Source organism: Dermacentor variabilis, chromosome 7 (genome assembly GCF_050947875.1).
Source record: "Dermacentor variabilis isolate Ectoservices chromosome 7, ASM5094787v1, whole genome shotgun sequence".
Classification (NCBI taxonomy): domain Eukaryota; kingdom Metazoa; phylum Arthropoda; class Arachnida; order Ixodida; family Ixodidae; genus Dermacentor; species Dermacentor variabilis.
The window spans coordinates 119837805-119854715 of record NC_134574.1 but is presented as its reverse complement, the minus strand read 5'-3'; the positions used below and the strand labels follow the sequence as shown (position 1 = coordinate 119854715).

Here is a 16911-nt window from a genome sequence, read left to right as displayed (position 1 = left end):
TTCGGCAACCAGCCTGCATCGGCAGCTTCTTCGGGCAGGGCATTTTGGCAGGAAATTTCGATGTGCCCACTCGGAAAGAATCAGCATGATGCGGGACGATGACGTGTGTCGAGCTGGTGGGGCCAGAGAAGCCCGAGACATGCTTTGTCATTTTAAGACAGCGATCGGAAACCAAAATGAAATCAAGCTGGCAGGTGGCGCCAGAATCCAAGTGCCACCAGTGCGAAACATGACGCGGACCTCACGCCACCTGCAGCAGAGAAGGGCGGCACATTTCAATTATTCCCTATTAAAAGCGTGCAGTGCGCTTCCAATGGCATTAGGTGATGCAGGCTGTGAAGAAGACAGCAGAAGACGCTGATCGCAATATGGCTGGCGGTGAAAGCTGTGAATGTGACATACATAACATACCTGCGAGATATTCTGGTATCGGAAGAAGGGAACTGAGTACATGAGGATTTTTTCATAGTCAAGGGCGGCTGATTACTGCAATGTAGCTGCCATGGTGGACGCCTACGGTTCCTGATCGTGCGTGCCTGGTGCCCTTTCTTGTTCACATGGAATTTAGCTGCCGGAAAACATATCAGACGATTGTCATTTGGCAATGCACTGCACGTTGGTGCCGAAGGAGCATGTCTTCTGGGACTGTATTAACCAGTAATAAAGAAGCATAAGTGTATTAGGTCATATTTCGTGTTCTTGATAATGAATGTTGGCACCGGGAAATGGCACCAAATGGGATCGTGTCAACAAGGTTCTATTTTAGTTTGATCTCGTGAAGGCAAACACATAAAATACAGTAGACCCTTGTTGATACGGTCCCATTACGTACAAGCTCCATGCATGTTGGCGTCTCATGCTGCAACCATTCACGCAATGTTTCGCATTACCAAGATGTGAACTACAGTTGAGTCTGCTCAATCTTTTAGAAAATTTTGACCATACATTTTTTGACTAGCAAGTTTTTTCTCACATAGTTTCCAAAAAAGTGTGAACGAGGTTCTAGTGTAATGTGATGAAAATGCAGCTAAGAAAGCCTTAGTGTGAGATATCTATGCACCAAAACCTCAGCCACTCCAGTCGAAGCATCTAAGCCTGTTGGTAAGGTTACATTCGGCTCGTTTTTTTAACAAAAGTCATCTCGAATCAGGTTAGGATAGGCTCAAAGCACATGCAAAAAACTTTATAAAGGCCTGCAAATGAATCAAGTTCACAAATGCAGGCAAACTTTCATATGTAGATGCTGCAAAATCAGGTTTTTTTGTAAACAACAGTGTCTACACCTTTCTCAACATAGAGCACATTTAAAATCACTGAATACAACAGCACTGAGGAGAAAAAAACATCCTCATGTAGTCACAATATGTACACACGACAAGGAAGAAATGGCACATTAGTACACAAAAAAAGTCACCTTTCTCATAAATTTCATTCTTACAATACTAACATACACTTTTCTAAAAAGACATGCTTCAATTTGTTACTGAATATACTGTGCCATCATACATAGTTCCATTAGGCAAACGGTGAGCAAGAGAATGGAACAATCACATAGTGGGGTCACCACCTCATGACTACTGTAAAATGCTACACAGGTGCCTCAGGTCAGCAAGTTTGCCTTCATATTAAAAAAATTTTTAAAACTGCCCGCACTTAAGCCACCTAAAGCGAGCAAAAATGCTTGGTGCTTGGTCAGAAAAAGAATGCGTAAGCATAGCAAAAGTGATACGTACAATGTGTCGTTTTGTTAACCAGTCTGGCAAACCAGAGAACAGAAACTCGTAAGAACTAATGCATAATGTTACATTATATGACACCAGAAACATTGCGTCTTCACACTTAACGAAAAATTAACCCCCGCTTTGTAACAGATTAACAAGGCAGGTAAAAGACAAGGACAAAGAAAGCGACTGGATGTGCTTTCTTTGTGCTTGCCTTTTACTTGCCCAGTTGATCCGTTACAATGAGCTACCAGCCAGCCCAACCTAGCACTTTGCAATAGGTCAGTTTCAATTAAGGGTGTGCAAATATTGGAATATCACCAAATCGAATTGAGAAGTTCGAATAATTCAATTCGTGATCGAATACCTACTTTTCGGTGCAGAGACCTGCACAGTGTCACATGTTGCATGCACCACGGGCCCCTAGTGCTCAATGATGCTCGATTCAGAGTTTCACTCCCGTTTTCAGCGCAAAAGGAATGCCGAGTGCAATGCAAACATGCTTCCCTGGCTGATGATAATATAATAATATTTGGGGTTTTACGTGCCAAAACCACTTTCTGATTATGAGGCACGCCGTAGTGGAGGACTCCGGAAATTTTGACCACCTGGGGTTCTTTAACCTGGCTGATGAGGTGGCAGAGTTTGTCACTATGAGCTCACTCCGAGGTCGGCACGGCGATTGCACACACTGCGCCGGAAGGGCGCAGTTTGCAGAACGGCGCCGAGTTGGCCGGGGCAGCCTCTGTCTGTGCAAGGTTCGTCTCGGTCGTTCGTTGGAGCGCGAACCCACCGTGACCCTGGAGATCTCGGATTCTCTGACAGGTAGCAAATCGTGCCAAACCTGACAATGAAACGTCGTGCGGAAGGGGCGTGCCCTTTACCGTCGGTGCCAGCTATGTACGGAGTGGCGATTGAGTCGCGTGATGCGGTCCTATCGTCTGTCGCACATATTGGCCTTGCGATAGCCCACCTCCTGCGAAGTTGGGCTGGCCCTCGTGTATTGGAGAAAAACTGGAAAGCAAAACATTCTATGCAATAAATAAAAAATTGACGCAAATCACAGGTCCACTATTAAATGGAGAACCTTGTTGGTACTACTAAGTCCAACAGAACGTCACTAATTCATTAGTTTCAGAGAAAGATAAAGCACTTCATTCTATTTAACAGATATTCTACACATAAAAAAAAAAACATTTTCCAGATTTTCATTCACTAGAACTAAGCTATAAACAGTGCTGGCACACTAATTTGGTGTTCCCTTTAGATAAGAGAAGACTGCACTATATATCTTAATCTCTATGTGCCTAAGTTAGCGACAGCTTGCTACATTTCTTGTTACACAATGCTAGGTGTCTCCCGAGCACGTGCAGAGCCGTAGTTTCTTTCCCAAAACATCAAGCATTACACTTTGTGAAAAAATTTCTGATGCTCGACATTCGTTTTCTGTTTATTCATTCAGTTCAATATTCATTTGGAAATCTACTATTCGGTATTTGCACGCCATTAGTTACAATCCACATAGTACAATGTAAAATGCTTTGTCACCCATTAAAAGAAGCGTGGGTCCAAAAAAGAAAATGAACATACTGTGTCACAACACCACGTCGGGATATGTCATTAAGGTGTCTGAACCAGTCAGACGTGGACAGCTGTAGGCACAAGAGGTGCAGACCTAGCACACGCATTCTCCCTACTGCACACGTTGCTCACTAAAGTACAAGGCATACAAACTAGGAACAGGGTTCTGTGTCGTAATGCTACCACTAGGTGCGACATTGTAGAGTCCAAAATACACGTGTATCAGTGGGATACCACAAGACATGTTTGCACAGCACAGCCTTATGCGTCGATTTGCTATTAGCGTTAGCAATTCAGCAACTGTGGGGATGCGCAGTAAGTGTCCTGCCGAGCTCAACGAGATGTACAATGCGCTTAATGATACACGATTAATAACACTTGTCCACATATACTAAGTGCGTCATGTACATAATATGCTCGACCAGCTAGCTTTGTTGAGAAGCACAACCTAGTCGGTCCAGAAGGCAAATCTTAGTGCTCTGCTCGAACAAGCCACCAACGTCCAGTACAATCTGCCAAGGTGCAAGCATGCTGAAACCAGAACAGTTATCGTTAATGCAGCCATCCTAAATGCACCTAGCATTAAAATAAACCAACAGACACCATCAGCACCTCAACAAATGTGCCCTTGAAACCCCCATTGACACTATGTATTTGCACGAATATGATGAGGTGCCTCCTGTTATGTTTGGAATCATGCTCCAAATATAACACACTTCATTCCCTGGATCCTGTACTTCAAAACGCGGTGAGTGCAGCCACTATGCATCGAAGCTTTTGCGGGAGAGCTGGCTCCCTCGGGGCAGGAAGCGTGGGTCTGTGAATAGCGGTAGTACATGCAACGTCGTGAGATGAGGCTGACAACGCAAAAGGACTCAAGTAAACTCGGCAATCTTGTCACAAGGCTTTAGGTACAATGACCCAATCCAATGCTGCAATACACAAGTGCATGGCCTTAATGTACAAACACAGCTGCCATGGCATGCACATGCTATATGGCCTACACGTTGTGCGATGCTTCACTATGCCATTAAGACCTTTTGCATAGCGCAATAGGTGACCTGTCACTACGAAACGCGCCTGCGCTGTGTGTGGCACGTGTGTAGGTGGTAGTATGCTGCAAAGGATTGTAGCGACGGACCGCCCACTGTGCTATGCTAAACGACCCCATTCCGAGCGCAATGCTACCCTTGCTTTATGCATAGCTAATTCACGCTAACATGATGTTCTTGCTTGTTTCTTTTTTTTAATTGTGACATCCATTTATGGCCTGTTCAACAGGAAAAAAGTGTGTTTCCTGGCTTGGCAGCTAAATACTTTCACTCCCTCTCTCGCGAGCACCTTTGTTCTTCTCTGGTGAACCCTGTACGTGGTCGCCCGCTGTCTTCACGCTCTATTGGAGTAACACGGCCACCACCAGTTTTGTCTGCTAAAGGGACAGAGACCTGCACAATGCCAAAGGCATGCGATGACACCCAGGCAGCACGATGTTCGTGCAGATAAAAGTGCAAGGCCCCATAGGCTAGCATCATTGTTTGGTGCATTGAACACACCTGCACTAAACTAGGCTTATTTCCTTCTTTCTTTTTTTCTAGCTTCCAAGTAGCAAGAAGCCTACCACAGTGTCATATTCGTGCAAACACACACACAGTAACGGCAAAATAATTCAATGTAAACACAACAGGCAACACGTGATTCGGGGAAAGATGGCGGGGCTCGTTCAGCACACCTCAGTGGAACAGCAGCAACCGCCGTCATCAGCTGCCGTGGAGCGACGAGCTCAACATCTTGAGGCTGACAACGCGGCGCCTCGGGTAGAAGCGCATCGAGTCAGGCAGGCGGCGCTGGCAGGTGAAGAGGAGCATCACCAGCACGACTAGGGAGAGCATCATGATGCAGACCAGTAGGGACGGCCCATCATTCTATAAGGAGGTCACAGAGGAAACACAAAGTGCACAGTGTAAGCACAATACCTTTCTTTGCTGAATGGTCAACATAAATTTTTCAATACTATGGCAAGCTGAGATAAATGGCATCGATCAGTTTTCAGCTGATAGGCAGTGCCTGTGTTTTCTTGAGCCTGTTTGTGTTGTAGTCAATAACAGCACATTTGTCCACTGTACTCAATGCAATCAAAATAGTCAAATTGACACTATGTTTTTAAATCACTTTCACTATTTCTTTTGTACTATATCTATTAGAATCCCTTCTGGTCACTGTGTCCATAACTTTTCTCATAAATCAGTGGGCAAACAGGAAAGCATCAGGCTGGAGCCATCCAGCGCCCCCACTTCTTGTCAAGGCAGCAATTGCAATGACTTCACCAGGGAAAAGACAAGTAAAGATTAGTACCGCCGTCGTAACATTGGCTCCAAACTAAGGGCACATTCAAGCTGACGAATGACAAAGGTCGCACTACGCCACAACCGATAACGGTTGGTGAAGAGGGGCAACCGATGCCTGCTCGAAATGGTGACATTCCTTCACGATGGCGTCGACAGTCGATAAGTTTCTAAAGACCAGAAGGTTGAATGCGTCGTCTGCGATGCCTTTGATAATGTGTCCAACCTTGTCCGCCTCTGGCATGGACATGTCGATTTTATGACAGAGGGTTAGGACATCCTGAATGTAGGAGACACAGGACTCGGTAGCATTTTGGGCACGCGTAGCGAGTTGTTGCTTGGCGGCTAATTGTCGACCAGCCGGATTGCCAAAAACGTCTGACAGCTTCTCTTTAAACAAGTCCCAGCTGGTTAGCTCTTCTTCGTGTGTGTAAAACCACGTACGCGGTGTTCCGTCGAGGTAGAACACGACATTGGCCAGCATTTTGGTCGGATCCCACCTGCTCACCTTGCTGACCCGCTCATACATCTCCAATCATTCTTCTACGTCAACACCTTCAAGGCCGGTGAACTTGCCGGGGTCTTGTGGCTGAGGTAGAGCAACGTACTCGGTATGCGTAGTGGGCATTGTAGCTGCAGACGCGGTGCCTGCCACTGGAAGCATGGTCCCAGGCTAGGTGAGACGTCCACTGCGAAGCTTCGTGGCGAAGACGCGAACCCCGCACCTCCACCAAAATGTCACGAGTATAAATTATTTACAGGATGTATTTACATGATGCGTATATGTACAGCAGCACAGAACCTCAAGAGGCTGTTGCCACTTCGTCGTCTTTACCGTCGACGACTTTGTCCTCTTTTCTACCGTAACAATATCATGGCAAGCTGGTATGGGTATTTCAAAAGGGCGTCGTCAGCCGTCTTTCACCAAACCCAGAAACTATATCAAACTAAATGGCGATCACAAAATAGTTCAAAATACTGATAATGAGAAGTTAATATAAAATATGCTTATGTGCAGCTTATCTGACACCTTAGCACTTGTTGGACATTTTCCTCAAGATTGTGAAATGAGAGAATTTACCAATTTGGGCTTTCTCAAGGCTGCATTGAATGCACACGTTTTACACGTGAATGTCATAATTAGGTCGTTTGTGCAGCAGAGTAGTCTGCTGATTGCAATGCTAACCTTAAAAGCCTGCGTTGCCCGCCCATGAAACTAGTGCTTGTTTCACGTTTTTACTCAGGATAAGGAATAAAAAGCAGTGTGGAAGCAAACCAGCCTGTTCGGAGTGCAATTTGTGAGTGTGCTAAATTCTTATGCCTGAAGTTTCTATTTCACCTCCTTAATGGGGGCTGCAAACTAAGCAGTCGTACGTTTGTATATTTCTCTGAATGGCGAAAAACTAGAACTAAATATTCAAAACATTTAGGGAAATATAGGTTCCACAATGGCACATGTAGGTACTCATTCTTTCCACAGATAATCAGGGATTGGAATTAATTTCCCAGAGCTATTATAATTTGCACACCTAACAATTTTTCTCCTATGCGTGAAAAATATGTCTACTAGTATATATCGCGACTGTAAAGATTGCCTACAGACACCGCATTTTCTCATGAATCGGTTTTTATTAGGGGTGAGCGAATATCAAAATGTTTTAGTACGAACTGAATATGAATACGTAGCATCGAATATAGAATCAAATATTGAATAATAAGATGCACATACCTTTATTAGCAAGTTGGTTTATTTTAACATGTTGGAACATTGCAATTACACTGTCACTAGCAAAAACATTTCACTAGTAAGCCGTTATACTAAAAGATTGTGTATCTGGCTAATGTTAGCGTCGGGAAATTTAATAATTTCTGCTAGATGTCTGTTCTCGCCAACCTGTGCCTTATACTACATCAATTCGCTGTAAACTCAGAGGCATTTCCCCCTGTAGCAGTCATCACTCTGCTGTCAAACAATAAGCTCAGGATTGGGGGTGGAACCTGCAAAAGAGTGCATCCTCACTAGTCACTCATCCATGGCCTTTACTACCGAGAGGCTGGCTTCCCTGCAAAGCTTAGTTGTTCAAAGGCTAAGCTTCTGTTACAGGCTAAATTTCGTCAACAGCATAAAATTATCGCAAAATGCAGCACAAAATCAAACACACTTTCTTGGCTTAAATAGAAATAAACGCTAGGAACCATGTTTGCTCCCGCACAGCCAGGAATATATCCGATCAGTCTAGAATATTTGCATCCAATCCAATATACAAAATTTTTGAATACAGTTTTTGAGTTGGATACAAATATTAAAGATATAATATTCGATAATATTTGAAATTCTCGAATATTTGCACATCCCCAGCTTTTATGCACTTTTTTGCTCATCTTCTACTTCCATATCGTTGTTCGTTAATCTTTAAGGGCTGGCTGAGGAAAGTCACACCATCTTACTGTACTGCTCAACTATGTTTTGTTGTTAGCTGAAATATTAACAAGTGTATGAAAGTTGGTCTTTCATCTTTTGATGCAACGTATTTTCCCATGGGCTGCAACAGCCTGCATGTCGAGGTTTGCAGTAGGTATGAAATAAGTAAAATAAAATAAATATGCGCTGTGCTGCCATTAGCGCCCTTGTACTACGAGTTGCGCGTGAACATGCCAGGCAGCACGTAGCCTGCTTAAAGAGGTGACTGTCATGTCTGCAAGGAATAATCCATGCACTCTGTTGTGCCAAGTTTTGGTATCGGATGCGACTTCCTGTTAGAACCAACGATCCTCACTTCTCGTACGCCCCAAATTCGCCCATCTCCCCTCATGGGCCACTTGGATCTACAATGTTTCATTCCCTTACATCTTATCTTCATTATCGGCCCTTCCCCTCAAGTTGTTGCATCGATCAGTGACTGCCTACACTACACAGACGCTCTTAGATTCAAAAGCTGCTTTCAGGTTGCAGAGTATCCGATTCCATTGCCATTCGCATGTAAACCTAGTGAGAACGAATGAAATGTGCTCATCGTAGACTTAATTGTACACGAGTCTTGCCCCCCTGACCGTTATGGTCATTCTGCGAAGCGCGGATGTGGTGTGCGTGGTATTGCTAAATCCAAGCTGCAATGTAAAACTCCATTCAAGTGGTGGTTGCGGTCAGAATCATTCCGGCCACCCGCAGAAACCTAAAATGCCGTTTACGGAAAGCGCCGGTCTACAAAGCCTACAATGCCTGGAGGTACTCAGTGAGATCGAGTGTCGTCCACACTTTCTTGTGAAACGCACATTGGATCAGGAGGCTGTTCACGTTCTTGAAGCAGAGTGGCGACCTGCTCTAGCCAATAACGAACAGCCACAGCTTGCACAATCGAGCAAGTCTAAGACACGTCACATCGCACCTATTTCTCTATAACATGTACGGCCCGTCACATTCAATGTCTTGTTTCTCAACAGCTGGCAAAATAGTGCTGCTTCAAATTTGTCGGCATTAAATAGTTTCAACAATGCGAGAAGCGATTGCTATTACGTGATCTATTCGGAGATCAGACTTGCAGGGGTGCGACGCAGCATCTGATTATATCCAATATGGCGGCAAACAGGAGTACAATATAGTATATGTAGTGCAGCGCTGTACTTTTGTATGGGACTTCCGAGGGTCCTGGCCTGCCCCTGTTCATTTCTATGGCCCCAAACAATCATTTCGCACCCAAAATTAGCCAATGCCAGATAATTCGAACTTGGCCAGTCAGCACGCATGCACCTGACCTCTATGGTGACCCCAATAGCAACCCGTTTAGTGTCGGCGACAGTCTCGGCGGAGCTTAGCAGACGAATGCACTGAACAGATGTCACAGCCCATCGAAATGGCTATAACCAGAAGCAATAACCGTACCTGATGTTCAATGAATGTCTGATCATGATATTCACCTGATTGCAATGCACACCTCTTCTTCCACGAAAACTGGGCCAAACTTTGCCTGTGGGGTGTGATTGAATACAAAACCAAAACTGCCTTCACGGCGTTTGAGTATGCGATACCGCATAACATAGATGTACCGCGGCGAAGCTGACCTTACCAAAAAATCGTGCGGTGCAGCTGACTTCAGGAAACCGGCCACTGTTGTGCAACACATATTAATTAAACTGTTGCCAATTTTCTAGCTGAAAAATTGAATGTGCATCAGATTTCTACTTTGTTTAGAAGCTTTGACGTCATTTTTACATTAGTTTTCTACTTTGGACACATAGAAAGCGGGCACACATAGAAAGCAGGCTAGACTTGGGCAAATACTGCCAAATGAATCGGCGGTGTGTTATGGAATTTTTTCTGCATCTTGGTCATTTCGACCCACCGGATAATTCTATGAATTTTGTAGGTCCCATCAGAGTAAAATTAACAGAACTATACCTGTGTCCTTTCTGGCCTATAAGACCTGCTCTTGGGTTAAGAACAGCTTTTTTGGATAGTGTTGAAATGTAGTTTGCTAACACAACTTATTTTTCTTGTTAGTGTCCCTTTAAAGAGAACTCGCTTGCTTTCATGTGACCATGCCTCATACATTAAGAGGAAGCTTTAGCTCGGGCTCAACTTCCAACGTGGCCGATTCAAACACATGTAAAATGCAAAAACGTTTTTTCTGAGATCACCCCTTGATCGATTTTAATAAAATTTGTTGCATTTGAGAGAGAAAGCTAAATTGTAGGGACTGTTGGAAGGGGAATTTTGATTTAGGGCCTGAATTTTGTTAAAAAGATTTTCAAATATCGTAAAGCTTGAAAAGAATAGAAGCACAAAGTTTACAAATTAACAGCTCTGCATGAAGAACAGATATCGCAGTTCTGTAAACAGAGCCCATTAGATGTTTGAAATTCCATATGTCATTTTATATCCTACATGAATTTGTTACGTTGTGTACAAGGGTTCTGCAAAAGCTGTATTTGCACCTTACTAAATTAACAGCTCTGCATCAAGAACAGATATTGCGGTTCTGTAAACAGAGCCCATTAGGTGTTTGAAATTCCATATGTCATTTTATATCCTACATGAATTTGTTACGTTGTATACAAGGGTTCTGCAAAAGCTGTATTTTCACCTTACTAAATTTTTTGAGATTCATATGTAACATCAATTTTGTCTGCTTTAGATGTACCATTATCCACAATTCACAGAATTGTGTGATATGATTTTTCAATGTTGAGTAACAGAGTTGTAAATTTGATAGTTTCGTTTCCTGAAAATGTTTGACTTTGCCAGTTCTTAACAAAAAATTGGCGACCTAAATTCGAAACCAACAGTCACTAGATTTTAAGTTTTTCTTTTAAAGGGACACTAAAGGTTACCAGAAAGTCAAGTGAAAGTGGTAGAGCAATGTTCTAGAACGTCTAAGGCGTCAATATAATCGCGAACAGAGCTTTAGTAACCGAGAAATTGAGGTAAATGCATGACACGATTTGAGACCCCCCAGCGACATTCCGGAACTAGCCCGATGACGAAAGCACTCCTCATAATTTGTGTAACTAATATTCAACTACTCGTATTGAAAATATAATTTCATTTGATTATAAGACGGAAGAAAATGCTACTTGTCTACGTCTATTCGATTCTAAGAAAAAATAACATTTTGACGTTACCCTTCTGTAGTATGGGTGGTCGAAAGGTTTCGTTTTCGCTCGACTCTGCGCGCTCGACTCTGCGCCGCGAACGCTTTGGAGTTTCAGTAGTTTCGTTATCGCGTCGTGCTGTGCGGGTTCTGCTGGCTCGTGAAACTTTTATTTCGAACAAGCAGTGAGAATGCCACGTCCTTGTGTTGTCGTGGGAAGCCCTCGTTGCTTTCCCGCTCCGGAAAGCCGGTGTCGAGGCCGCCATCGTAGTACGCAACGATGCCGGCAGCGCGAGCCCTTAGCAGCAGATCACGCTCGTCAGTGCTCAAATCGCTGAAGTTGAACCCAGCATCGCGAGCCAATCTGTCGTTGTCAGGGTCCATTGCGACGAGCGTCAAAGTTTGCGTCATAGAATAAAGTACCAGCTTATGGTCGCGCGTTTCTCCTTCCGCTAGCCACCATACTCCCGCTTTCGCTCTGCTGTCGGCTCTGTCATGGCTCTGTTTCTGGCCGCGCGTTTGCATTTTGCGCAGAAAAGCCGTAGCGCCGTCTGCGGACGCCGTTCTACTCACCGATGGCGCAACGTCACTATGTGACCATGATGTCAGTACTCCTCGATCGGAGGGCGGGTGATTTGAACTGCACTAGAGGTACACGGACGCTTCAAAACGCATTTTCTCTTAAAATAAGTCTCTCCTTGGCACGAAACAAGCGTTTCGAGGTTTCTGGGATGGTATTTCAACAGTCCACGTTCACTTAATAGTAACCTTTAGTGTCCCTTTAAATGCAACAAACATCGACAAATTTGGTAGTGGTTGCAGAGAAAAACAAATCCTCCGTTTACGTGTACTGTATCTAGCTTAGAGCACCCGAGCTAAAACTTCCTCTTAGTTCGTGCTAGTGGTTATTCTGCGCACGCATTGTAAATCACGTCGACTGACCGAAGTACTACACGCTTTGCATAGAGCTTTCAAAGGGGCTCTCTGCAATGCACTAAAACATGCCTCTTGCGCAGCAGCATTGGTGGGGCACCCTCCTTCATCGCTCTAGACTCCAACTACCCTGTCATTTCAGTGCTAGTGCTTGCTGTTCTCAGCGTTATGTGATCGGAGATGCAGTGCAACCTGCTGATCGGCAAATGCATGTGGTCCAGGTCAGCCACTCCGTGTTGCATCAGTGTGCCATGGTTGGAGACGCGCAGTGTTTCACCAAGAAATGCGCCTAAATGATAACGTGAGCAGCCTATCGGGAATCATTGGCACAGTCTGCCACTGCTGACCGGAGCAACCCTGTACAATGGACGGTCGCAGGCAAAAACGTGCGCACTCAATAACGCCACATGGTGTGCCGACGCTTATTATCTGTGTCGCTGCCATGGCCACAATGGTGGCCCCGCACTTCTTGATGCCAATATGGCTGTCACTGTTCGTGGCTTACAGACAGTGATTTTTCGAGCTGAAATTTTGGTTTCAAATGTGCGCTGAAAGCTCGAGCTCCTTGTGTTTTCTTGTTCCCGTGTGTAACCATAATGACCCCTCTGGACTCGGTCGCAAAATGATAAACCAAAAATTGCTAGACGACCAAGTCATGGCCCCTTTCAGCGCCCGGTTTTTATGTCCCAGTGTACTCTTGTTCAGACGATGTGCAAAGTGGACGCACCTCGATGCTGAAGGCGAAGTGCGACTGCTGCTCCTTCCACCGTATCAGGTGCAGAAACAGAGCCTGGTATAAGGGGTGCAGCTCCTCCAGAGTTTTCTGCAAAAATAATGCAAAGGACAAGCTGTCTCACACATACAAAAAAAATTAATTTTTTTCTTTGACCCATCACAATTCGACGATGGTCTGCAGGTTTCCTTTGTGTAATAGGTGCTGCAAAGAAGATTCTGGTATATCCAAATACCAAATGATGAGGAATCAATGAATTCAAAAAGAAAACACATAACAAGCTGCAGACATGGACATGTGAACAAGCAGCACCACAAATAGGGCTAACTCGCAACAAGTTCATGTCGAAGCATATGACTGTTGTTATAATGGCCTTGTGTGTGACCTACGACAGCACGCTTCAGTGGCATCAACAAGGGCACTAACTCTTGCTGTCAGCTATGGTACGGATGAAACTGCTTCATTATCACTCATCTTGCACCTGCTCTAAACACATACATGTGTAGCATGGCACTTATAAATACATATATTATACACTTTTTTTCCAGAGTTACAGTGAAACCTCGTTAAACCGTAGTTGGCCTGAGCTCTGAAAAAGCATGTCCTAAATGGTAGTACTGCTTAACCGAAACAACGCGAGATCACCCACTTGCCTGTCGAAAACGGAACTAAGAGAGAGTGCTATAAAAGGGCATAACACCATGCAGTATTTATTCATTTCACAAAACAAAAGTATGTTACTTTCGTTTCATGCCGCAGTCGGCCAGCAGCAAAGACGGGAGCCTCAAACTCGCTCAAGCTGCGAGCCAGCTTTTCTGCCAGCCCCCTCTTCTCGGCAAGCACCCGCATGAGGTTGACATAATGCGCAGCATCTGCCACTGTCGGGCCTGAGTCGTTCATGCTGTCACTTTCTGTGTCATCCTCATCACTGTCATTGGGCGACAATTCAGCAATAACAGAGGCAACGATGGCGAAAAGTCGAACTTTGAAAAGTTGAGCCTCGTAGCCAACGCATTTTCACAGTCGCAGCAGCATTACCGACCAACTTCTCCTATGCATTCCAAAATGCCACACACCGTAGGCAACAATAGATCCCGCTCACGCTGCCCGCACCGACTTCTTCGTGCTACGTTCAACAGCACGAACAACGTCCAACTTTTCTTCTATGCTGAGCACCCAGTTTTTGTCCTATCTTGCATGACACCCAAACACGGGCCACAACGCTCCTACTCTGGCGTGGAGCCAAAATGATGCTGATGTTAATGTGGCTTCAACCTTCCATGTGCCCTCTGCACTTGCGCTTGGAGGGTGTTCTGATCTCTGAGGCTAGTTGTTCTGCCGGGCCAGCGTACCACTGCGATTTCGCGATGAAAAGTGGTAACACTATGTCTCAACCGATACGTACGCAATAAGGTGGTACGGTTTATGCGGATACAAAGCGCAATATGTTCAATGGACGCTGAGTTGGGGATTTGACTTTACTAGATTTAAAATGAAGCTACTGTTTAATTGGGTACAATTTAACGAGGTTTTACTTCATTCGTAAAAGGTAGTGTCACTAGGCCAGCAAGCACCACATTTTTCTATTCCTGCTATGAAACTGCAGCCACTGTTGCCAAGGGTCTAAAGCAAGATTCCATGCCTCAGTCACCAAACAGCACGTGAAATGAGAACAACTAGTCCATGCAACTTTGAAACGAAAGCACCATGTCCATCAATTAAGCCACAGCGTAGTTACCATATTTGCTCAGTCAAACACCTACCTTTATTTCCTGGCAAGGCTCGTTATACTAATGCGACATTAATATATGGCAGCTAAGGGAATGCAAGTGCCCATGCGGCCTTGTCAGGGCTATGGTGCATGCAACTGGTGCATGTGCTGTGATTGGACAGAGGCAAAACTTGCAGCGCTGACCTGATGTCTAGTATAGGTGCACTTTTGCACATGCGAAAAGTGGCGACTCAAACGCATCGACTCGTCGACACCTCAATTCTGGGAAGATCGTAGATATAAACAAACAAATAAATGTTGAACGTGGACGTTATGGCACCAAAAGGTAAGGGGAATGCATCGGTACACTTTCTATCAGCTTGACAAGGAATGCAGTGGCATTTCCGAGCGATAATTGTCGATAAAGTCAAGCAATGCTTTTTGATTAAATGCCAGCTGCTAGGTTGCCCTTGACACGGTCAGTCTAGTTTCTTCGTATCCCTGCCCCCTTGTGTCCTTAGATAAGTGGAAGAATTGTGGAACTTCACCAGCTTAGCCCAATTTCAGGCAGTAAGCGCATTTCATTTCTTCCAGGTCACTAAGCTCTACATTCCTCAGAGCTAGCATAGGCTTGGCTTCTGATCTTTGCAATATGTAAAGTCCCATGCAGCAGAAAACGCTACAAAGGCTCGAGGCACTCCTCTCCCTGCTTCTGTTTGCGACCAATAGTACACCATGTGTGAAAGAAAGGCATGGGGATGCGCCCTGTAATTCGATGTAACAGTAGGTTCCATACACATAGTACGTGCCAAGTTCGGAGAAACCAAATCCGGGAGATTTTCTTACTGGGAGGGGGGGGGCGTCGATTACTCCCCCATACTGACGAAGACTATTTTGTCAAGTACTGACAGTGAATCTGCACTAAGACAACTAGATTAGACTTTTTTTATTTACAGATTTACAAATGACCACATGAACATCAAGGACTTACTTCTGCAAGCATTTTGTTGCTGGTGATATTGCCTTAAACCGTTGGCCGTCTCGTTGTGAACCACAACGAGACGGCCAACTCGGCCGCACTCGGCCGCACCAACCGCGCAGCTGCAAGCACGGCCGACTCAGAGTGTTGGTCGCGGTGCAGTGCCAAGGACAACATGACCAACTTCAACGAAATAGTGAAGTGGTGCAGACTTAACAGACAGACTATGCCGCCACCTCACCCGGGACTTATCCGGAAGGAGGCAGTGTTATACAGGTAATTACAGATGGGGTCCCTGCTCACACCGGTGCTAGCTAAGCACGTGTGTTCGAGCGTATACGTGAGTGACGTGTGTAGACTGTGCGCGAAGGAGAGCCACCGTGGCTCACATCCTTTGGGACTGTAGCATAAATCCGCGAGAAGCCAGCGAGAAGACGACGATGCCGCCGCAGCTAGAGGCTGCAACGAGGAGCTATGACAAAGAGACACAACTCAAGGCCGTCCAGCAGGTATCGGCAGCTCTAGAGAGGCAGCGACCGCGTGAAACCGAGGAGAAGGGGGACCGCACCCCTAGGAAGGGGGCGGCGGCCCTCTCGGACACGCGGAAGTAGCGAGAAACCAAGACCTCAAGGAGCACAATGCACGAGACTGACGTAGTGGCCGCGTCGCGGTAGAAGCTTGTCCTCCCTGCGTGGAGGGAGCCTAACCGACTCTGCAGGCATTTTCACTAAAGTTGTTCTCTCTCTCTCTCTCTCTCTCTATTGCCTTAAAGAAGCCTTCCCAGTATGTTTGATTGTAACAAATTCAATTTCTTTGACATTTTGCAAGGAGGATGTTTCCCAGCATCTTGTCACACGTTGATCAGCAGAATTGATGCTAAATCACCACGATGCTGAGTTGCCATGCATGGCTCTGTGGTTTCGACACAATGCCCAGCATCACTTGGGTTGTCTACTGCTTTAAAAATACTTGAAGTTACTTTTGGCACTCGCACTCCTTGCTTAAAGCCACAACTGACAGTAGGCCTACCTGGTCTTAACAGAGCAAAATGTAGAAGGGACACCACAGCACCTGTGGTGTTGTCTTCTAGTCTCGGGTCCCTTCTATGTTTTGCGCTGTTAAACACCAGGATTGAAAACCAACAAACCCAAGCTGCTATTCTAGTAGGCCTACACAACATCAAAGTGGCTGACCCCGAGGAGTCTAGTGTTGCTAGCTGTTAAATGTGACATTCGCTCCCTAGATGAATGAGCCTAGGACCACTAGGGCACCCAACAAGACCGTTAGTATAAAGAGCGGCACTGCAGTCTTATACAGGTTAAA

General features: G+C 45.2%; 1 protein-coding gene across 1 annotated transcript in view; it reads right to left on the bottom strand.

Moving 5' to 3' along the window:
• Window positions 1-1162: 1162 nt before the first annotated feature.
• LOC142587839 (uncharacterized) overlaps window positions 1163-16911 on the bottom strand; it is a 40248-nt gene continuing 24499 nt past the window's right edge. Inside the window, exons 6-8 of the mRNA XM_075699132.1 lie at window positions 12893-12988; window positions 2345-5224; window positions 1163-2228 (exon numbers count right to left, since the gene is read on the bottom strand). Of these exons, the coding sequence (XP_075555247.1) occupies window positions 5060-5224; window positions 12893-12988 (261 nt within the window). The 3' untranslated portion in view covers window positions 1163-2228; window positions 2345-5059. The remainder of the gene's footprint in view (window positions 2229-2344; window positions 5225-12892; window positions 12989-16911) is intronic.